The sequence below is a fragment of the Podarcis vaucheri genome (genome assembly GCF_965113315.1).
Source record: "Podarcis vaucheri genome assembly, chromosome: 6".
NCBI classification, from domain to species: Eukaryota; Metazoa; Chordata; class Lepidosauria; order Squamata; family Lacertidae; genus Podarcis; species Podarcis vaucheri.
Genome location: NC_138764.1, coordinates 31,965,953 through 31,990,499, shown reverse-complemented (window position 1 = coordinate 31,990,499; position 24,547 = coordinate 31,965,953). Strand labels below are relative to the sequence as shown.

General features: G+C 43.9%; 1 protein-coding gene across 5 annotated transcripts in view; it reads left to right on the top strand.

Moving 5' to 3' along the window:
• The window catches only part of LOC309535181 (uncharacterized protein), an 81,984-nt gene extending 75,822 nt beyond the window's left edge, over positions 1-6,162 (top strand). For all 5 annotated transcript variants that reach the window (XR_014221065.1, XR_014221066.1, XR_014221067.1 and 2 more), the window contains one exon: positions 3,147-6,162. Coding sequence is in view for 1 of the 5 variants with exons in the window: in XM_082228037.1 (XP_082084163.1) it covers positions 3,147-3,166 (20 nt within the window). In the remaining 4 variants the exon portion in view is untranslated. The remainder of the gene's footprint in view (positions 1-3,146) is intronic.
• The last annotated feature ends 18,385 nt before the right edge of the window (positions 6,163-24,547 follow it).

Genomic DNA, 24,547 nt, shown 5'->3' with positions numbered 1-24,547 from the left:
ACCTACCCACTCCTATTTCATGTTGCTATAGCCTCTTCTCAATCTGGTTTATGTTATTCATTTAGATTGAAGCGTAGTCATGAAACAGTTGTGCTTTTTTGATTAATCATATATGAGAAATTAGGGAATCTGTCCGTTTCATTTTCTTGCTTTTCCAGTCTTTTCAGCTGTCCCAATTTCACACCAGTTTGTGATGTTTTTATTTTTAAAAGTCCTCATGAAAATGTGTGCACATTTTTGCAAGCAATTTTCTTGAAATTTTCTCTATGCTAACCAGGAAGTGCTATCTCCAGTCAGTGGAATGACTCTTCCTATCTCTGCGGCTGTGACCTCCTGGGCGATGCATTAGGCAGTTCAATGTGCATGTGTACTCCGTTCATTTCCCTCCTTCCCACTTCTGCCTCCCGTGTGGCCCCAGGCACTGGCAACCCATGCTACGTCACTGCCAGAGGGTAGCAAGTGGAGTAAGAGAGTGTTGTGATCAGGATGCAGGCCTTACATTGTGCACAAGTCTCTTCTAAATGAACTAGAGCTGTGATCTCCAGTGATGGTACCAAACACTAAAGGATCAAAAGGAAGTTGCCCTGAGCAAACAGGGTGCAGGGGATGTGATTGTGGTGAGGATTCCACATTTCCCTCATGTATAGAAACAATTATGGAATAGAAGGGTATTATAAATTTCATCCCTATTTCACAGCCCTTGATACAAATCTGAAAACAAATTTTTGATTTATTAATGCCATCCACGCCACTTCCCAGACAGAGGAACTGGACGGGGGGGGGGGGAAGGCTGCAATTCTGTGCTCCGAATAGCTTTCTGAAAGCCTCTGGGTATTTTTTAATATCACGCTTCTCAATGTTAATCTCTAAAGATCACTGAACTTGCATTAAATCTACAGATAAATAATGTTACACAGTATTACGGAGGTGATAAAATGTGCCGTAACCTTCTAGGTGGATTTTCATGTCTAGGACAGAGGAACTTTACAATGCTGGACTACCATTTGCAGGTGGGGGCAATCTGTCAGTAAAAAGGAATAATGTAAGGGCATTTAGCAAGTTCCTCTCTTTTGTGCTATTGGGTGGGCTTAACCCACAGGTCTCTAGGACTCATGGCTTGCCAAGGCAAAAGCAGCTTACCAACCCTAGACTGTGGCTTGCTGGGTCTTTCACAATAACACCTTTTTTCTGTTCCAGGCAGGCTGTAAAACCAGTTTTCACTGAGCCTTTGGTAAATGGCTGGTGGCTTTCAATGGGAGCTTTGAATGGGGGCTGTTTTAATAAAGGCAGTGGTGTTCATAATTTCCAGCCCCACTCCCGCTTTGAATAATTGTCCCACCCCTAAAGGGAGGACTGAGCTCTGTTCCACTCCAGGAACCGAGTTGGGATCACATGAGCCTGAAACTCACCATGACTTGAACCTGATAACTAAACCAGGGCTGGGCAATGTGGTGACCTGCAGATGTTCAGCGCCAGCCAGTATGGCCAACGGTTACAAAAGATGGGAGCTGTAGCATCTGGAGAGTACCATAATGTCTACCTCTCAACTAAACCATGGTTTGGGTCAGATGTGATGACCCAGTGGCCCTTCGTATTTTCTTGGACACCGATTCCCATCAGCCCCAGCTAGCATGGCCAAGAGTTGGGGATGATGGGAGTTCTAGTCCAACAAATTCTGGAGGGCCACAGGTTTCCCCATCCAGGTTTAGGTGATTATCAGCATCAACAGTGAGCGTTGCCTAAATAGGAATTAACCATGTTCACTTGAAGATAGGTCTGGCCCACTGATGAGGCAGGGTGAGGCACCTGCCTCAAGTGGCAGAAGCCCAAGAGGTGTCATCAACCTCACCTCCACCACCCTTCCCATTATCTCCTCCTACAGCGGAGAAGCAGCACAGCAGTGGCACCATTTCCCACCTTGGTCTCATGGAGTGCATGAGCTCTTATGAGACTTTGGTGAGATCTCATCAGATCTCACCAGAAGTCAGTGCTGCAGTTCTCAGGTGCCACCACACAACACAGGTAAGATGGGAACAGTGTCTGGCAGGGTAGCATTAAGCAGGGGTGGCAACATGTTCCAGTTTTGCCTCTGGTGGTGAAACGGGATGTGCTCCTCCTGCCTGAGGGTGTCTGAAAAGTGAGGAAATATGCTGGTGTGCCCAGATATTCAGAAAACCCACCAGATGTTATCAACATTCAGCTTTGAACATTGACATTAACCAAATGCTGGGCATTCACTGTAACACACACACAGTTTGCTTTTTGTCTAGATATTGTGTGTATTTGAGCAGATATCCAAAAAGTGTGTGTTGTCCTTTTAGAAGTAGCGTGACCAACGCATTATTTTTCTGTGATACAAGCGGGGGAAATCAGAATCTCTTTACTTAGCTTCAGGCTGATTCCCGAAGAACTTGCTGCACACCTTCTTGTTTATCAGCTTCCTCTTTAAAAAGCCAGTGCAGGAGATGAAGGCATGTGGACTTTTTGAAATCACATGTGGTGATGTGTTCTATGGATGTTTATCAGACCTACAACAGCCGGGGTGATTATACCTCTCTCTCTCTCTCTCTCTCTCTCTCTCTCTCTCTCTCTCTCTCTGCAGTTTGCTTGGCTTTTTTTACAGAGGTGTTTTTCTTTTCCTTTTAACAAAATCATATTCTGATCCCAATACCTTAATTCCACATACAGTGTGATGAAATCAATATACATCTCTACAAAAGCTGGCAGTTTCTGGATTTTATTCCCTGCACATTTTCAGATATTCCCTCCCCTCTTCCCATGCTCTCATTCTTTTTTTCTCCTCCCCCCCCCCCCCAATACAGGCATAAATAGCGAAACTAATAATACTGTGGCATTCATCACTATCTAGCTGAAGACTAAGCAAAGTTTAGTACGTAGTAAGCTAATAACGGGGGAGAAAAAATGAAAAAGAAAGCTTCCCCTGCTATTGAGAAAGGGAGGGGGGAAGTAATGCAAGAAACACCAGATCAATATGAGTAGACCTGAGTTGAAAAAGACAAGATTTAAGATCATATCTGAAAGAACTTATTGACTTAGCTTTTCTAAACTGAATGCCAGATGTGGGGTGAATAACAAACAAATAAATGCATGTGTTGCACAAATCTTTAGCCTGTGTTTTCTTGCAGCCAATAGGATGCCTCCCTGATCTTCTGAAGCCAACAGCACAAGTTCCACAATGGGAGAAGGCCCCGGTAAACACACCACCTTCACCACTTCTAAATCATCAAGGGAATTTTCAAACCAATCTAGCGTCCATCAGTCAGTTCATTCAGGGTTCTGAAGTTCCACACTTGGAGCCAGTTTGCAGAGATGTTCACAACTAGGAGCTTATGAAGACTATTCTGGTGAGCCCATGATAGGACAATAACCTCAGGTGGGGCTGAAAGGGGATGATGGAGAGCAGGAGCTGTAAGATGAGATGGGGGGGGTTGGGAAAGACAGTGATTTTTTTCCCCTGGTGAGAACAGAAGGATGCAAAAACAGAGAACTAACCTGTGTTTCGGACTTTGATGCCTTGATCCTGAGAGACATTGCACTGACATGTGATGCATAAGCAGGAAAATACGCAAACTTGCAACCCTCCCTACCTGATTTCTGCATGGAGAAAAACCAAATTCCGCAATGAAAATTAATTAGAAAAAGTAAGTTCATTTGTGAACATCTGTGTTTTTCTATGTTTTAGCATGTTTCTATTAGCTCCTGGAAGAAACACAAGGCACTCATTCTGGCCAGTGACCGAAATAAATTGATTTATTCATTCACACAAAGCACTGGAACACCTTGAGTAGAAGAATCATAGAATCATAGAGTTGGAAGGGACCCCAAGTTCCATACCTGATGGTGGCTTGTGAGAGACCAACCCAGATGTTTTCAGCTTTATCTCTGAACCCATAAGGGCTAGAAATTTGCTTTAAACATTTGTGACAAATCCAAAATTCTGCACTGGCTCAAAATTGTGCATTCAGGCCTGCTCCCTAGGAGAAGTATACATTCAGCTGCACCACTGTAAGAGCATGACGACAGTCTGGTCCAAAGGTGCCATGCAAAGTGAGTTTGTTCAGCTCTGATTGGGCAGGTGCTTATTTGACTTGCATCCTGTCCACAGGATCAGAGCTTCACAAGCTGGTGCTTTTGTTCTGCACCAGGTTACACCCTCTATGCCTTTTAAGCAGCATAGAACAAAGGGCACCCTGGCCAGGTTTCGAGCTGGCTCAGGATTTTGGGTGGTTCCTGACGAAGACAAATGTAAATGACTCCCACTTTGCCAATAAGCAATGTGGCAAACACAACCAAACAGGAACTGTGGGAAGGGTCGCAGCAGAATGGAAGAACACATGCTTTGCACACACAAAATCCCAGATTTGGTTTCTAGAGTCTCCAATTTTGTTTAAAGGCCAGGGATGAGATGATGGAGCTTTTGAGAGAGTCCAAGACTCAATGACACTCAAGCGTAACTTCCTGGTAGATTCTGCCCAATGGATCAGACGTATTGTGTCTCCTGCCCAGCCACTCTCAAAGCACCCTTCAGTTTATCTAGTAGTAGAACCAGCCCCATCGGCCCCCCTACTGCATGATGTTTCACCAGCATCTCTGGTTTGTTTACATAACACTCTGCTAGGCTATGTGAACTAGCTATGCTAGTCATACTTTACTGTGACTGATCATCTGGGGGTGTGGGCAGGCTGGTTGGCTTATCGGGCTGCAGGATCAAAGCATCATGGTGTTGTTGTTGTTTTTAAAAAGGGGAACTGGGCCACTCTTTAAATAGCTCTCATTTGTTAGGATGGCACCACAAAGTCTGCTTCCAAATGAGCAGAAGAGAGACAGAAATAAAGTGGAGTTGTCATGGGCAATGGTGATTGTTTAACACAAATTGATTTAAGGCAGAAATAATAGGAAGCAGAGGGAACGATGATGAGAAATGGAGGAGCCTGGTGCAGAGGCAGAGGAGCAAATAGACAAGAAGTGGGGGGAGGGAGGAGGAGTTTGATGCAGCAAGTGGAAAGGCAGAATTGTGTTCTCTGGGGGGCAATGCTCAGCCTATGCTGTCTCTGTTTTAATATGTTGTGAAATGTGCGCAGTCAACTATTGACAGACGACCATTGCAGCACAGTGGGTTGTGAATCAGATTGGGATCAGGGATACCTCAGTGCAAACCCACGCAGTCATGAACCTTCCTTGGACCAGTCCCTGCCTCTGTCTCCCTAGCAGGGCTGTATTGAGAACAAAACACATCGTATCCTGAGCACTTATTCCAAATACTGTCAATACTAAATGTGGTTATTGCAAACCTTTTGCTTTTACAGTCTATACCAGCAGCTAAAGAAGCTGCAACCAGCTTTTGCTTCCTTATACTGACATTTCAATATTGTAAATAGTTGCACTGAATAAAGATCTTTGTACACCCGAAGTGGTATTCACCTTACTTTTGCTTCATTGTTAAGATCTCTGGATCTTTGGAATCCCTGTTGTCGTGAATTTTTAAAAACACGAGTTCCAAAAATGTGCATCAGGCTAAACTGCTGTTTATATGCAATGTTACGTATAGAAAGTTGAATTAGTTTTCATCTCATGTGGGGAGGGTGGAGAGAGTGTTCCTGCTTTCAAATTACATCTGACAATAGGCTTTTAACAGTTTGGGATGCTTTCACTATAACAATGGAATATTTTAATCTTTCATAATGGATTTTTTAAAAACCTATTTTGAAATGTATTTTGTCACTCTACAGAAGTGGGATGCTTTAAATGAAGCATTAGAATTAGGAGCTACTAAGACATGCTGTGTGTTGATTCCACTCAGCCTCATGCTAGCGAAAACCAGATAGGAATGCAATCTGCGTGCAACCCTTTAACATCCAAATTCCAGGCTGTGTGCATCTCTGAATTACAACCAATTAGAAATACTTTTCTCTTCTTCAAAAAAACCCACCAAAAAACAAATTTGTTGAGACATCAGTCTAGAAGCAAGCGAAGGGCAGAATTCAACCAGGACAGTTTTATTTTATTTTTTAATTTACTGAAAATGTTTCTAACCTATTACTGTGATACATGGCTGGTTGTTTTTCTGTGGTTTCCCAATATATTGAATGTGCTTTGTATGCTGTATATATTTCTATTAATAAAATAAAAAAAGACAAGCAATGGTTTCTAACCTGCCTTTCATTGCAAGGTAATGCTAGGGTGGGATGCAACATCACAAATTGAAACCAGCCACCACAATTACAGAAGGAGAAAGGAAAAATGAGCAGATAAATTTGCGGCAAAAGCAGCAGTGCCTCTGTAACAGGGGCCAGAAAACTTTTGAGCCCAAGGACAATGTTCCAGGGGTCACTTATCAGCGGAGGGAGTGGTCAGAAGCAAAAAAGGGTGAAGCTAGGGCTTTCAATCAGAACTTACAGGAAATCAGTTCTGGCACCTTTCAGGTGGGTTTCAAAACCTCTTAGGTGGCTGCCACTCATTCTATGAGAACGAAGGAGGTGTCCATGGGGAGTTCCGGCACCTCTTTTGCTGGGAAAATAGCACTAGCTGGAGCAACAAATGTAAATTATACAAAAATTCTAATTTCCACACACACATCCCAACACCCTCTCTCTTGTCCATCCAGGAAGCAAAAGGCCTTATGAGAGTTCAAGGACACATTCCAGCCTGCCAGAAGCACTTGAGGGTGTGGAGTATGGCCAATGAGGAGTTTAGCCAGGGGTAGAGAAAGTGTGGTAGCGAGAGAGACACAGACAGACAGGCTGGGAAGGGCTGCATTTGGCCCCCAGGCTGAAGGCTCCTCACCCTTGTTCTAGGTTCCTGCCCATACAAAATTGTCCAGGTTCTCCAAATCAAATAGAAAGCTCAACAGATTCTCACATATTTTCACATTTTGCCCCACTGGTTCTTCAGTTAGCCATGGGAATGGTCGAGGAGCTAGTTGTGGCACCTGTAGGGGTCAAATCACAGAACTGCAGAGTTGGAAGGGTAATCATCCAACCCCCTGCAGTGTAGGATTCTTTTGCCCAACATGGGGCTCAAACCCACAACCCTAAGATTAAGAGTTATGTTCTACTAACTGCCATTCCTAAGCAACAGCCAAGGAGAGGAAAGGAGCGGGGTGCTTCAGGGTTATGACACTGTGCAGATGCACTGTGTAAGCTGCAATCCACTTACGTTGGAGTAAGCCCCATTGAATAGATGTTTAGAGGATTGCACTCATGGCCCCACCGCCATCTCCCAGGGGTAGAGCACATGGTTTGCATGCAGAAAGTTCCAGGTTCAATCCCAGTCAGTGTAGACAGTAATAAGCTAGATGGGCTGGTGGGCCGATTCTGTATCAGGCAGCATTTGATGTTCCTACGTCAGCCCAGGCCTGACCAAAGTTTGATTTGATTTGATCTATTGCATTTCCATTCCGCTTTTCATTCAAGTGAATCTCAAAGCAGCTTACAGACAACACATGACACAACAGAACATCACAAGCACAGCATAAATCATATAAAATAATTAATAAATCACCAATAAAGCAATTGCAACCCATAAAACGCTATTAGCAAAGCGGCAACTAAAAAACAAGGTAAACCTCACAATTACAGCAAAAGTTTAGCCACCCAGAGTGGCTGGGGCAAATGGTGTGGGTGGGCTGCAGATAATAAAATTATTATTAAAATTAGTATTATAAGTAATATGATTAACGAATCAATACAGCATTTATAATCTATAATAAAAATATTAACAACATTAACAGTTGCTGCATACATCATCATGCCCTTGTTTCACCCCTTTGATCAGTGGGCATCATGTACTACATTGTCAGAGATTTAAGTAGTGTGTGTGTGTGTGTGTGTGTGTGTGTGTGTGTAAAAAGGCTGCATTCCTCTGGGAGTAAACTGTCAAGATCTGAATCCAGCAATGAGCAGAACCCAAAGTGGGAAGGGCCAGCCCATCTCTCTCTCTCTCTCTCTCTCTCTCTTTCTCATTCTGCCACCCCCTTTTTCCTTTCTTTCTTTCTTTCTTTCTTTCTTTCTTTCTTTCTTTCTTTCTGCCAGGTTGCTTAAGGAGTAACAAACACTCCTGTCAGAAGTCTGGGCTCTTGGTTGTCCACACCTGATCTATAAATAGTTGTCCCCATTTCTTCCAAGTTTATTTTCATTGTCATATGCCCTGATAAGGTCCTTCCACTCCAGTAAAATGCAACATTTAAGGTTCTCTTTATGCAATATATCTCCTGTACGTGTGTGTTGGAAATCAGAAGAAGGGGATTGGAGGTGTGGCAAGGCAATGTAAGTAATTGCAAGAGGAGGCTGCTTACTCATGTAATTTCCTTCAGTCATGAGATTATTCAATCCAGTGTCTCTTTTCTCCATAACAATGCCCGTTCCGATATAAGCTCCTTGGTGCATTGGACCTTGTGCTTCCTCCATCTCCGGGATGTTACCATTTGCCTTTGAGCTGAAAGGGGTGGTGTCTCCATTATTCCGTAGGACTCAGATGAAACAGAAGCCTGACCAGTGTTCTCACCTATATCACTCGTGTAAGCAAACATGTTCATGGTGTGCAACACAGTTGGAAACAGCTCTGGCAGAAAGTCAGCGCTGCCCTCAGGCTTCCAACAAGAACAGACACTGGTGCTTAGGACGTAGGGCACAGTTCTGAACAGCAGTGTGGCGGAATATGAAAGAATGGCACAGCCAGCAGTGCATCCATCACCCAGCCCTAACGGAAGGTAAGGGGCAAGGTGGCACCAGTTTCCAGGCTGGCACTGTAAATAGACTGGATCAGGCCACTTCCCCTCAAATGATGGCAGCATGGTTGGCACAGCACAGACCCTGAAATGCCCTTTTATGGGGCTACTACTGACAAGAATGCCCCCTGCAGTAAACTCTGTGTGCCCAACATTTGGATGGGCACAATGGGGCACACATTGCACCTGAAGCTTCTCTGCTGACAGTGAAGCTCCCCCACCAGCAAAGCTCACTTGAGGGGACACCTCACCCCATCCAAGCCCCTTCCAGCACTGTGATTTGGGGGGTAGTATTGCTCTGCCTAGCATTTATATTAATATAAAACACAATTGAGGCCTAGAGCCTCTAACAAGTCACCTGTCGTATTCATAGCACAAACAACATCATGGCGTTCTTCTTCCCATGTTGCCTCTGGGTGGCTCCTCCTCCAATTATTAACTCATTGCTCTCCCGGTAAGTACCATTACATGCACTTTACCATGGAACTGTATATGGATTTTCAGTCTCAAAAGATAGATTTTCATTTTTATTTTAAAGTGAAGTGTGAAGTGGGGAGGAATCAACAAAATAACATTTCGCTAGAATCAGCTTTCAGTTTGCTTAGCTTCCAAAGAGAAATCTCTGACAGAGAGCATAAACTGACAACCTGGTGCTTCCAAGAGAGCTGGCAAGGAAATAAATAGACATCTAGAGCTCAGGCGCCATTAGGGTATCATGTCAGGCATCACTGCCCAAGGAGAGAATTTGTTTGCCTTCATCCTCGTCCGGAGTATTATACTTCAGAGCAACAGGGCACCAAGATGGGAGTTGGGGAGAGATGCCCTTAACAGGGAGCAGTGGAGCACTTCAAAGCTCTTGAGGAGGGAATGATAGCTTTCTGTCTCTGAAGTGGAAAGCAAGGATCAAGGTACTGATAATCGCGTCCACAGCTGCCTGACGTTGACTGAAGATGTCAGGTCTGGAGGAATGCTTTTTCTCAAGGGAAGCTGAGACCGCAAGGCTTGACAGTTCACCAACCGTAGCGACAAGCCCTGGCTTAAGTTGTTGCAACCTAACTTCTACCACTCAGCATCACACTGCTTTCCCACAGGCCTCATCATGTCCAAACACTCAAGGTATGTCTCCCTTTGGAAGAAGGAATCAAAAACTAGCTAAAAGAAAAACCCAGAGGAAAGGTCATTGCAATGCCTTACTGCTAGGAGTCGCTGTCTTAGCCTTTTCTAACTGCACAATCCTATTCATTTCAGCATGACCAGGGATCACACTGTACCTGTGTCATTAATTTTTGATAATACATTTTTCTGTTAACACCCCATTCACTATTATACTTGCAAATTACTTTGTATATATTGCATTTATTCACCTCACAAATTTATCTCACATTCCCATTCAATCCAGTAGCTTCCCCCAAAAAAATCCAGGAAAGATTATCAAAAGCTTTTTCTGTATCTAGTTGTTTATCAAAGGCATAATATTTATGCCATTACTCTGAACTCAAAAATCTGAGGACCAAGTGTAAAAGCAATAGAGATGAGCCCATACTTCATATGTTGGAGCATGCAGGAGGTTCGAGCTTCAATTCCCACAGCAAGGACCAAGTAGCAAGTGAGCTGTTGCCAGTTAGAGAAGACCAAACTAGACTAGACAGACTAATAGTCTCATCTAGTATAAATTTCCTAAAACTAATGATGAGGATGTTGAAGATGACTAAGATTTATAGGCACTACGTCAAAATTAAGAATACAGGTGCTGCTCTCAGGCTAATATAAAGATACCTCTCCACTCAGCACATAGAATCATAGAATTGTAGAATTGGAAGAGAACCCCCAATGGTCATGTAGCCCAGCCTCCTGTAATGCAGGGATCTCAGCTAAAGCATCCGTGACAGGTGGCCATCCAACCTCTGCTTAAAAACCTCCAAGGAAGGAGAGCCCACAACCTCCTGAGGGAGACCATTCCACTGTTGAACAGCTCCTACTGTCAGAAAGTTTTTCCGTATGTTTAGTCGGAATTTCCTTTCTTTTAACTTGAAGCAGGAGAAAACAAGCTTGTCCCCTCTTCCATGTGACAGCCCTTGAGATATTTGAATATAGCTATCATATCTCCTCTCAGTCTCCTCATTTCCAGGCTAACCACACCCTGCTCTTTCAAGCGCTCCTTTTAAGGTTTGGTTTCCAGACCCTTTGTTTCCAGTCATACCATTGGTCCCTTTCCCTCAGTCTTGTCTACACTGAGCGGCAGGGGATCTCCAGGGTTTGAGAATGGACATTCCCAGCCCTCCCTGCAGATGCCAGGCATTGAACTTGGGACCTTCTGCATTCAAAGCAGATGCTCTCCCCCTGAGCTGTGTCCCTTCCCTAAAAGAAAGCGATCAAGCATTTCTTTCTCCCTCTGCAGCACTGCAGTCCAGGAGCAGATCAGATCAGATGAGACTTTATTTGCTGCCTTTCCACAAGGGACGTGGTGTTCAAAGCAGCCAACAAAGTAAGCAAATAACAGTGGCACATAATAATATTCAATAAATATTTCCTTTGTAGTGCAACGACAACATTTCAATAATGTCGCAATAGCAACTCATGAAAAAAACGAAAGCCCCAAATCTCTGCTTTGATATTGAAATCTAGCATACGTCTCCGTAGGCTCCTGATTCTTGCCTAGCCTTGAGATGTCACAGTTTAAGCGGGGAATCAGAATGCAGTCTGAATAGGGATTCTGTTGTCCCTGCTATGTTACAACATGAAGGGGAATTGGGTGTCAGCCTTGCAAGAAATGTTACGAGGGTGGGGACAGATGGAAATAGCTCCTGGTATTGTAACTAGTCAACAATTGCTTTCCCAGCCTCTACCAGAGGTGACACAGTTCCACACTGTCAACATTGCTCATGGCCAGGATATTTGTCTTCTGACAGTCAAGCACAAATAGCTTCTTTAAGGCAATAAATAAATAAACCAGAAGCACACACACGCACACACACATCTCAGCATAACAGGTCCTCAGCTGGTACAAATCAGCCATGATAGCTCTGTGGGTATCAATGGTCCCATGCCAGTTTCTCCAGCTGAGGACCTGGCCTTATAAATCTATGAAATATTAACCTGCCTTTATGAGTGTTCCAGAATGAAACAGTAGATCAAATGGGTTGGTTTAAAAAAAAAAAAAGGAACTGCACTATTCAGAAGCAAATATTTACTGCGCCACATTGCAGTTGACAATACCTGAAGTTGTTGCAGGTTATTTTGAGAGCAAACAAAATTATGTCCACAGTCATAAAAGGGGGGACTTTCCTTCTCACTATCCCTCTTATGCATGCCATTCCAAGGTCTTCCCTGCCATTCCCCCCCCCCTCCACTACACAGCCTTCCATCTACCAGCGTTCTTCACTGCAAGGCAGATTGATTAGTCCTTTCAGCACATGACTGGTTGAGTGGGGACCAATGACAGGCATATCAGAGTTACTTGCTCTTGCTTAAACGGTCTCGAAAGGGGGTAGGGCCACAACTCAATAGTAGAATATCTACTTTGCTCAATCACTTGCAGCTCAAGGTGGGGCTGGAGAGATCCTTGTCTGAAATCCTAGACAGCTGCTGCCTGTCACTGTAGTCAACCAATACTCTGACTCAGAATAAGGCAACTTCCTTTGTTCCTATACTACCCAGTAGTGGCATTCAAAGAGGAACAGGAAGTATAGTTACATTACACTACCTCATTTTTTCTGGACTCCACACAGATAACTTACATGTCTGTGGCTGCTGTAGGCTGCTGTAACAGAAGATGTCATTGCCACAGCTATAGACTGATAAACAGATGTTGCTAATTCTCTGAAGCCTGCAGATGGAAGGAGAAAAGAGTAGGCTTTGGACGCATCTGTCCTTTGGAAGTATAGATTTAAAAGAATGCTCTCCTGTGTTTTGCACAGGCTGTTACGTGCACAGGTGCTTTATTTCACTGGTGGCAGTTGCAGGCATGATCTCCCTGGCCCAGCCATTCTCAAGCTTTGCTGCATGTAACAAGCGGCCGCTGTTGGGAATGCACCTACAAATCCAGTCGGATCCAACCCAGAAGCTCATCTAAAGGCACATCTGCATCTACAGATGCATGTAAATATCCCTTGCTGGATCTAGGTCAGGGGTGGGGAACCAGGTGCTGTCGAGCTCCAACTTCCATCTGCACCAGCCAGCATAGGCAATACAGTGCAACATCTGGAGGGCCATAGGGTCCATAAGTGAGTTCCAAACACATAGTTACAGCAAATGATATCCAGTAATAACCACACGGTATACACTTAACAGCAAGCTCAAAGTGGGATGATCCCGTAAGTAACAGAACTGTGGAAGAGCATAGTATACTTGCAGGAAACATACAGTACTGTTGTTCTAAATGTACAAGATGCATGAGGCTTGAGACTTTTGTTTCAGCTCTGCTCTGTCTATATGGTCTTAGATCAGCTCATATCTGCTGTACACTTCAGATCCTGGATGGAACCCAGAGCCTGTGTGTGTGTGTGTGTGTGTGTGTGTGTGGTTTCCCCATTCACATCAATGGGTTGAGCTGGTTCCACATGAGCCAAGAGTGAGAAACCTCAAGCTTGGGGACTGAATTTGGCTTTCAGGACTCTTCGCAGTCCACACCCATTCCCAGTCCACACACCTCAGTCCCTAGGCTACAGCTTTCAATAGCCATAATCCACGCCTTCCTCAAGTACTTTGGCCTGGCTGGAAGGTGTCCTGTGATAACACCTCTTGCTTGACTTGATGGCAAATAGAGAAATGTGTGAGAGGTGTATGCGAAAATCTCTGACTTTTACTGTATTAAGGTCAGGGTAACACCTGTTGCTGATCACCACCAGCATGTGGCTCATGAAAGATCACCTGTGAGGAAATGCCACCCTCAGACTTAAAGCACTTCCTCAACCCCTGACATAAGCCAACAGGTTCATAAACAGAACCTCTCCCTCAGATGTTGTGAAAGTGGAAGCCCTTGAAGGCAGAAGAGCACTGTGTGTGCATAACTGTGAAGTTCTGGTCCAGTGATGGATCCCATAGAAAAGGGGGCAAGTCACCAGGTCATGGCTGGAAAGAAGTTTCAGGACCAAGGATAGCTCCAAGTGAGCAATTGGCTACAGCAGACTGAGGCCCTATAAGCCTCTGTCATCAAACTGGCTCCATGCTCCATCTACTTGTGGAGAGCCTTAAACAGCCAACCCCTTGGCCTGAAGACAACCTCCCCTCCTCTGTTGCAGAACTTTCTTCCTGGTGCATTTCCTGTACTTCTGGACAATTTATGTGAGATATGTGTGAATCCGTCTGGCTCTATAGGCTAAGGGGAAGGCACCTGTGTGGCTCCAGGCTCTGGCCCCAGAGGCCCTGGTAGTGTAGGAAGTTCCCCTGTCCCTCAATTGCAATGGTGCCCTGATCCCCAGCAGCTGATTCAGAGCTCTGAACCAGCTCTAGCTCCTTAGCTGGTGCCTTTGCAGCCTTCAACTCCGTGTTTGGACTGGGATCATGAAAATAACCGCGACTGCATCTCCAGCAAGCCACGGGATTGGGACATGGAGATACATTTTCACTAGCTTTTCTGCAGCAAGTATCATTTTTATTTTTTTAAAAAAGATAGGATTGAGAGACTCTTTGGGGATTCTTATTTTGTTTTGTAAGCAGTCACTTTGGGGCAATTCCAGATCAGGAATCTAGATGCAGGATTTCTACTGTACACACTCCCAAAGACTATCTGAGAAGCAGGAATAGAGAAGAAAACTGGGTTGGCATGGGGAACAAAAGCCAAAGGGAGAAAAACAATAGGATAAAGCAAATGATAATTCCTACAAAACAAGAGCTATGCTTGCAAACATTCTCCTGGGCGTAGTCCTTGGAAGAGCTAAATCCAAGTCCCAATGGGAGTCTCTTCATTGATTTTCTAGTTGTCTTTGGACGAGGCCTTTAAGTATTATGTGAACAGAGAATGCATCCATGCCGGAGCTCTTAAGCACTAATTAGTGGCATCATTTTAATGCTTCCAGCTTTCTACATTAAAAGCACAATCCCTGCACTCTTATTGTCTCTTGGCAAAGTGATCCAAATGAAAATGAAACAAAATTTCATTTCCTAGGCTCATAAAAGGATGCATCTGTTTCTCGTGCTTTTTCCTGCCATTAGAATCTCTTTGCCGAAATAAAAAAAGATTTTAAAAAATATTGTGTTCTCTCTTTTTTTGCTCTTAAGAAGACTGAGTATAGGATTATCACAAAAATTAATCAACATGGTGACTGCTTTGGGACCAATCCACCATACACCCACTGTTCACTTCCACACAACTATAGGAAAATAAATGAAGGCTGCCCGGAGGCAGTGCTTAGCGGATTACACACTCAGTCTTTCGTTTCCCTTCTCCATGTATCACTTATTAATAACTTTCCTTTGGGCAACATGTTTGTTAATAATGCGTAGCCTGTTTTCATTTCTGCATAGTGTACTTTGCATCTATAATACAACATCAATCTCAGAATTCAGGTGCCAGTTTTATTCCAGATGCGGAGGGTTGGCTTCATGGACAGTTTGCCAGTTCTGGCTTCCCACCTGGCATTACTAAGAAGGCAAGAAATCACAATCACAGTAACTGGAGGGTTTTATGATGTTTTGGAGAATTAGCTCATCTTTCCATTACTTGGCAAGCAAACACTGAACACTGCTTGATCAATAACCACCATTGCCAGAGGTCCCTTATAGTCTCCAACAGCTAACAGGAAAGCGTTGCTATAGGCTATGGAACTAGAAGTATAAAATGGTGAACGGCAGTAATAATTCATGCATCTTGGGACGTATAAAACCAATGGTTTGTCAATAGCTCGGGCATGCTCTGCAGAAAATATGCAGCATTCAGATGCTGCAGAAACCTCTATTATACTATAAAGCAAATATTTCACGGTGAAAGATATCCTCTGCTTCTTTGTTATCCCCCCCCCCCTTCTTTTTTTCAGCTGCACAATGAGACTTTCCCAGGGTGATGTGCAGCTGGGGGGGAAAGAACTGATTCGGTGCTTCAAGGGGAAAGCACATGCACTTATTGAACAAAAACACATCAAACATTTATACAGCAGAAGGTGGAGGTGGCAAGACTGGTCAACAAGGCACATTTAAAATATTTGAAATTCATGGTGCATTCCTGTATAAAAATATAGCCACTTATAATTCCAGTGCTGTCCTCTTACTGAATGCAAGGAGAGCAAAACCTTATTGTCTGCTTATTTTGGAACAAACTTTAAACACAAAAACCCCAGAAGAAAATCCATTTTTATTTTGTTTAGAAGATGCATATTGAGTATGTAAGACAACCACCCATTTCCCCACCAGCAGCCGTTGTTAGTTTCAGGTTTCAAAGCAATGAGGGGTCTCTTTTTATTTGAGCATAAGACTCTGTCATAATATTCCAGGGCAGGCAGCTCTGGCAAGAGTATTTCCCAAGCCAGAAATATAGGGTCATTTAAACCAGACTTGCCAGGGATCCAATGTGGAGCCTTTTGGGTGGAAAAAACCACACATAAACTACTACAGAATTGTGGTGACACTCCAATTCTACTGCCCTGCATTTGGGTTCCTTCAAAAGTAGAGCCCTTTAGTCCTGCTGAGGCCCTTCTCCCACTCCCAATTAGCTGGAAGTGGAATTAAAATGGAGGTTCCATAAAGGCCTTAAAGTGCATTTATTAACACTTTATTTTCCATCAATGTCCTTTTTTAATGGCCAAGCTCAGGGCCAGCCATCCCATTAGGCAGAGTGAGGTGGCCGCTTCAGATGGTGGGTGCTAGAGGAAAGGATAGAGAAGTGGCTAGCTGTGGATGCCATACAGCTTTACCTGTGCCCCTAGAGCTAACCTATTGCTTTCATTTGTGGCAGTGGACACACTGCTCCAGGTGTGTAGCCGGGGGCAGGGGAGCCATCATCCAAGGCATCCCCAGCTGCAACCTGGTGCCCCCTGGTGTTTTAAACTCTTTGTGCATAAAGGTAAAGGTAAAGGGACCCCTGACCATTAGGTCCAGTTGTGACCAACTCTAGGGTTGTGGCGCTCATCTCGCTTTATTGGCCGAGGGAGCCGGCGTACAGCTTCCGGGTCATGTGGCCAGCATGACTAAGCCGCTTCTGGTGAACCAGAGCAGCGCACGGAAACACCGTTTACCTTCCTGCAGGAGCGGTACCTATTTATCTCCTTGCACTTTGACGTGCTTTCAAACTGCTAGGTTGGCAGGAGCAGGGACCGAGCAACAGGAGCTCACCCTGTTGCGGGGATTCGAACCGCCGACCTTCTGATCGGCAAGTCCTAGGCTCTGTGGTTTAACCCACAGTGCTCTGTCATAAATCCAAAGCACTGGCTCTAAGTAGGCTCTGGAGATGTGCCATGGTGCCTTTCCATGTCTTAACTTGGCTAGCCGGGGTGGGTGGTGTGCCTCAGCTGGGGACCCGGAAAGAGTGTGTGACTTTGGATGCTTTCCCCCTGCTCTCAGAAAGACCACAGGTGCTTAAATCATGCCCTGAGCCAGTTCCTTAACGCACAGCAAGCCTCATCCTTGGCCACACTAAAAGGAGCCCTCCCTGCTGCATTTAGAGAGAAGAAACTCAAGGACTAGAATGCATCAGTTTATCCTTCATGCTGCAAAAACTCCCAGTTCCATGATTCAGTGTCCTGATTCCTGGCCAAGCCTTTCTGAAATGTAGACAGAGAGAAAAGATGCATCCTCAAATGATAATCGGAAGTGCCTAAGCAGCCATTGTATTTTAAATGGGCCATGACTGCTGTCTGTTCGAAGCAGCAAAACAGAAAGGCTCTAATAGATGAGTTCCAATATATCTGAGGCACAGATGATGAAAAGAACTGGCTCTCAAGCCAGATGATTCCTTAAGACATTGCTCCCTTTTAAAAATGAGACCTCTTAACTCATTTGGTGTTTTGGCTGGGTGTACCATTGATATACAGCCAGTTTTAAATCTCTTGTTCTGGCTAGGTCTGTGTATCTTGATTTGGTGTGTGGTGAGGATTTATGATGTTGAAAGCCTGGAGAGAGAGAGAAAGAAAGGAAGGAAGGAAGGAAGGAAGGAAGGAAGGAAGGAAGGAAGGAAGGAAGGTGATAGAAACATAGATGCTAGATAGATCGATTGATTCCTACACTGTCTCTTTTGCCTGAGAGATGGTCAAGTTAGCCAGAAACCTAGATCTCTTTCTCTTTGGTGCTGAATTTGATGTCCGTGATTTGTGGTATGGCACAATGTTGAATCTCATTTCCCCTTCTAATCGAAGACAGCATATTGGGGGGAGAAATAAAGCTTTATTTACCTTCCTTCAAAAATCACTATCTGGTGTGTTTCATAATAGCTACAGCTGGCTGGACGCTGCAACGCGGTGTTTGCAAACATTTGTCTGAATTCCAAATTGCTCTTCAGCTCAGTGGTGCTCTTGCCTCTTTTTCATCTCCTGTTCACAAAAATTTCACACAAACACGTTTATGCTCACGCTCGATATTTTTCTGAGTTTCTGTTGTATGCAGAGGGCGCCTGTATTATCATGTGGGGGGGGGATTGGAACCGTTCAATAACCACCCTGTTCAGCCACCAGGAATATATTTATGATTGCCATTTTTTTTGAAAGTTACCTTTTTGTTCGTTGAAAAAAGAAAGACTCTATAATAGAGAAGGAGAACCTCAGATCCTGTCAGGAAATGGACAGAGGAGGAATGGTGGAGACCACCTCCCCTTCCTCCTGAATCTTCCAGAGGAGAGGAAGACAGTATAGATTTACAGCAGTGGTTTGCAGAAGGTCACAGCTCAGAGACAGATGAGGGGCAAAGTTGGGAAATAATGGGAGAGGAGGAGGAGGCCGAGCCGGAGCAGCTGGCTGACACATTATCACTAGAAAGCATTCCAGACCCACCATCTCCCAGAACCCGGCGAGCCATAAAAGTAGGAGAGCAAAGAGCTCGGAGACAGATGGCCCTAAGCGGCAACCATAAGGGGTGGGGGTTGTGCCATTGACGAATGAGGTAGTGGGAGAAAAGGGGGGTGGAGATGCCATTTGGGGCAATGCCATTATTCTGAGAGGCTGCATTCTCAAGCCTCTCTCTGCAAATATTGAATAAAAAGCAGGTGGTAAGAACTTTTCCTTGTCTTATCCGCTCCTGGATTCCCTGATGCCTGACAGATCCAGGGGCAAATGAAGTCTCCAGGACTCTCTGTCTGATCCTCAGGACTCTCCTCAGGCCACTTCTCCTCCCCTGGTCACACCCCTCATTAGACCTGGACCACACCCTCTTCTCATTCTTTTGCCTGCCTGGAATGTGTCTGTGAATTCTTGCTTGCCTAGATGGAGAGCTTTGTGTGTAGAAACCTCTAGGTTTTCGCAAGCTGGCATATAGTCTACAGTTCAAAGGTCAGAAGAGTCACATGTGCTGCTCCACCCACAAAGGAGATGGGGACCTCAGAAGGTTGCCCACCAGAGACTGTGTGCCTTGGACTGAAAAATATCTGACTATAAGTGCTAAGAAGGGATGCAATCCTCATGGAGTTTCTTTTGTGTGCATCATATTCAAATGAACAAGAGGTTGTGTGCTCTTGGACTGTTTCCATTCATTTCAGTGGGGATGATACATGAGAATTTCCTGAAGGGCAATAACCATGTTGACCTGAGAAATCATCCTCTGAGAAGTGGCCACAAAGAAACTTGTGTTGGCAACCACACCAAATAATACTCATTGTCAGGGATGAGAATTGGCAGTTCCTTCTAGAGCACAGGTGCTCTTTTTTTGCCAAATTATATTTATTAGTTTTCAAAAAAAAAACCCAAAAACAAATCAATGCCAAATTATATCAAATTTAATACAATTTTCCCAAAAAGTTGACTTCCTGCTCTTTGTCCTAGATACGTCTCCGCTTTCCCCCACTGCTGCTTGATATTACACATTTATCCCTAATTCACATATCATTCCTTATACTCAACTAACAGTTTTTCCCCTCTTCCCATTATCCATCAGCTAGAGAGCAGATGCTTCCTGGGCTTTTGATGACCAGGCAGTCCCAGAAGATTCTAGAGGAGAGCACCATCATGCTACCACCAACTTCTACCTCTATGAGTCAGTTTAAAAAATGAGCTCCAGAGATTGATTGATGATTTCATTTATATACCACCCTTTATCAAAAGATCCCAGGGCAGTACAAAACGTTAAGAACGCATTATAGAGTATCAAGAATAAAAAAACATAATAATAAAATAATTAAAAGCATAATAACAGACAGCATTGTAATAATAATAAAAATCAGTAGGAGCATCATGTTGACTTTTCAGTGCAGCGGCAAAAAGATCAGAGGTGAAGTGTGCTTAGGGACAGGACTTTTTTCAGCCAGAACTCACCAGAACTCAGTTCCGGCACCTCTCAGGTGGGCACCATTGCCATTATAGAAGAACAAGGGAGGCTTTCATGGTGAGTTCCGGCACCTCTTTTTCTAGAAAAATAGCATGGCTTGGGGATACCCTCCTTGTCCACAGCACAGCAGAAGCCTAGATCTCCATGACTTGAGCTTCACACACTTCCTGGTTGCTTTGGACTTCAGTTTTCTTTTAGACTTCTTGCTGTTTTCTCCCATTCCACCCTTTACTTAGGAGAAGACAGCCTGTGGTCTTCAAAAGGAGTGTTCCATTAAAAGAAAACCCTTCTTCCATTATTTCTTTCAGCTTATTGTTATGAGCACTGGAGGAAGATGAAATGTATTATTCATCGCTTCTACTCCTAAAATCAATACCTATCAAAATACAAATACAATTCAGAGAAAATGGCACTTGTTGAGCACAGATCCTAATAATGGGTATGATTTCCCAACAATTTCTTAAATTATTTATCCAGGAGATGGGTACTTACATATCCCGGAGAGAATATTACATGCCTCCTGTCACCGTGAGGCCCAATGTAAAATGCTAAGCACTACACCCTGGTTTCTAACACCAAGGAACTTATGTGCTATCGGCACACGTCAATCAATGGACAAATTCCATTGCATTGTAAACATCTACAGAGATATGTAGGAAGACAGTCAGTTGCAAAAAAAAAAGTGTGTTTTGAATGAAGGAGTCAGATTGAGCTGCTAGAAATCAATTAAAAATATAATAGCAACGCTGATGGAAGTGGTTGAGGTGCCATCACTCGGAATACAGCAAGCATCGTGCATTATTAATCTGTTATGAAGCACTTTTGATTTGAGGAGCTTCTTACAAACTTTTAGATCATTCATCATCACACCAAGGACATTGAGAATGTTACTTTTCCTCCATTTTAATGAAGGCTGAGTGATAATGACCTTGTTCACACATGGCAGTAAACCAAAGTTAATGGTTTACCAGGATCGTGCCCTTTTGGTGTGTTTTGCTCCTCGTTGCTGACACTGTAAAGAAACATATCATGATCCTTGGCTTAGCATTACATCTGAAACAGAGATCATGGTTTGCTTCCCCAGTGAAACTCACTTGTCATTTGGCTTAGAAGATGTTGCAGTTTGTTGGACAGAAACAAAACCATGATCGTTGGTTTTGACACAAGCAGAGAGAAGCAAAAGAATCCCCTTAGATGCATTCAGGGTAAACCAATAACTATGGTTTGCTGTGATGTTCAAACTGGTCCAATGGCTCACAAAAGGCTGTCCAAGGAATCCACAACACCCAACCTTCCAGGTTTATTGTGCATGCCACAATAAATCTATTACTTCTTAGGGTGCCACATGGTTTTCACTGCAACAGCCTGTTATGGCTTCCCTCAGAGGAAGGTCTGGTCTTTTTTTCCAAAGCCATCTGAGCTGGTGCACAACTCCTCTTGTGGTACCACATTCCATAAACGAGTCACATAATTAAAAGTAAGCTGAGCAGGGTAAATGTTTTTTGAATTGCAAGCTAGGCTTCTGGCAAAACTATCACGTGGCCTCATCCATCTTCCCAACCCATCAGAACGCCACTTAAACATTGTGAACAGAACCTTCAGCTGCATGTCTTAAACAGTTTGTGGTTCATGCTGTCTCTCTTCTGTCTCATTACGCTATATTTCTAGACCCATTTCATTTGCTGGGAACTGTCCTCAACATTCAAGCACAATTGCCCAAATTAACCATGCAAAAGGTAGCCTTAGTCTGAATGTCATGGCTCTTCAAAGTTCAAGACGGAATATTAATGATATTTTAACCTTTCCGATTAGGACATTAGGGGACTCTCAAATGATGGCTCGTGGATAAGGCCTTACAGAGCTGCAGAACAAAACCTTTGAGAACTGTGAAGAGATGGGGGAAGCAGATGAGGGGGAAGTTCTGGGGGAAACTCAGGAGGACGATTAGTGAGTATATCTGTTCCAATATATGCAGGGTTAGGTGGATGAGCATGTTGCAAAATTAGTGGAAGAGAGAGAGAGAGAGGGAGACCACATTTGGGACAACAGCTTACAGGATGGAAAATCAGCTTGGAATGGATTAAATGTGGTAATGCTTTATTATTAACAATTAATTATTCATCAGAGTTTGTATTGTTTGTGTACTATAATACATGCTCTTTAAAGTGATGCAATCAATAATCGTGCGTTAACTTTCTTACCCTAAAATGATTTTTTAAAAAAAGAAAAGAAAAGAAAGAAAATTGAAGGTTATACAGTGGTACCTTGGGTTACAAACACCTCGGGTTATAGATTCCGCTAACCCGGAAGTAGTACCTTGGGTTAAGAACTTTGCTTCAGGATGAGAACAGAAATTGCACGGTGGCACAGCAGCAGCGGGAGGCCCCATTAGCTAAAGTGGTACCTCTGGTACCTCTAAGAACGGTTTCAGGTTAAGAATGGACCTCCGGAACAAATTAAGTTTGTAACCATAGGTACCACTGTACTTCTCTGCATATTCGGGGCCTCTTCTCAAACAATAAGATAGCACTTTCAAAACCCAGCCCACAAGGAAGGAGCCCATGCTACTCTTCTGTCCACACCAGCACAACTGAGTAGGCTCCTCCCACCTATCCCTGTCCTCCTCACATTATCCAGGCAGTGGGTGAAGCAACAGTGCCAGCCCTACCATTAGGCAAAGTGCCTCAGGCAGCAGGTTTGGGGTATCATAAAACCGCAGCAAATTGTGGGTTACTTGATTTATGATTGTTTAATCTACTACTGCTAACGAGGCGGGGAGGCCCTTATGGGGTTTTCTGCCTTAGGTGCCAAAATAAATGTTAGCAGCATTGGGGGGCCTATATCTTGAATGGGTCATGTGGGCTGTGCCATTTGCTGTACCTTCTCTGGAAGCAGAACATCATGGGCATGCCACAATGTTTAGACTGCCATTGCAATGAGAATGGGCCCCTTACATGGAGATTGGAAATGTAGAGATGTCAGTAGATCCTAACAGCCTAACAGATTTGTTTAGGGCAGAGGAGTTTTGAAGCTATCCTCTGACAACTCAGCACTTCTACAGAGGAAAAGAGAATCCACATCCATTTGGCCACATTTTCAAAGCCCTTTGATCCTGTTGTCCTACGTAGCTTCCACCCACTCAGAGTGCTTCATAAAAATGTTAATGGATCAAGAAGTTGTAGCTTATTCTTTATTCATGAGCCTTGTATTCGAAATGGGAGTTTTAACATCACTGGAGCCATTGCCGCAAAATCATTTTCAAAGGTGGCGGCATTAGGGTTTGTGGTCTGTATGCATTTGCTGATTTCCAGAACTGGTTTGCAGTTCTTTCCTTTTTTTTCAAATTAGCACATGGCAGCACTGGCAGTCTGCCAATGGAGAGAGAGAGAGCTCAAGCCTGTGTAGAAGCCACACCTCTTGACCTGAAAGCCACACCTACTATGGCTGCCATTATTGAGTAATGGCTTGCATGCGTGAAACCGTCATCATAGATCAGCCGCCAGGGACAGAGCTCTTGTATCACCTAGGGTGGAAATTCCAACAAACTTGGCAGCAAGCCTGGGAGCAGGCCAGGTTAGTATTGCATTTTTATTGGGAAAGATTGGACGTTGATAAAAGATGAGAAATCTTTCACTGAAACAAGGAACAGATGGCAAGTTTACTGAAGAAGCCAGCCTAATCTGAAGCTGCTACCTAAATTCTAGGAACAATGTTAAATAGAGTGAAAATGCTTCTACTCCTGTATAGCTCGGTATTCTATTTCCCTATGCTTTTCTGATATCTCATTGGTTCCTCTAGACACATATTGATTGCAGAGGGTTGGACTAGATGTCCACTGAGGTCTCTTCCAACTCTACTGTGCTATGACTTTGTACATTCCTATGTCTTTTGTCTTTCCTGGAGAGAAGATAATGGCCCCAGACTTTTTCAGCCACCCTAATTCTCAAACATGGGATAAGTATTGATTGTCTTGGTTAATTATTAAATTAAAGCAGAACCCAGCCATTCAAAACTGGTTCAAACTTTCAGATTAATAAATGTCTCCATACCAGGGTTCCTCCACCCCAGACTAATGTAATACTGGCACAAAGAATGAGAGGGTTGTGCCAACCTATAGCTTCTTTTGTTAACATTGATGCCGGCACAATTTGTAGCAATGGGTGATCCATTCTCCAGCTGACCAAACCCAGGACTGCTATATGAAACGGTGTGAATTCACTGTATTTACTTAAGCCTTTTGCATTAAATGTTTTGACACACACAAAGGTGCCATTTGAAGAGGAGGGGGGAATTGCCTTATATGGCCTGCACCCAGTGATCTCCACAAAGCAATATTCTACTAATCTGCCTGCTTCGCTCAACAGCAGATTTGCCATTCATAGGAGAATGACAGATTTACTA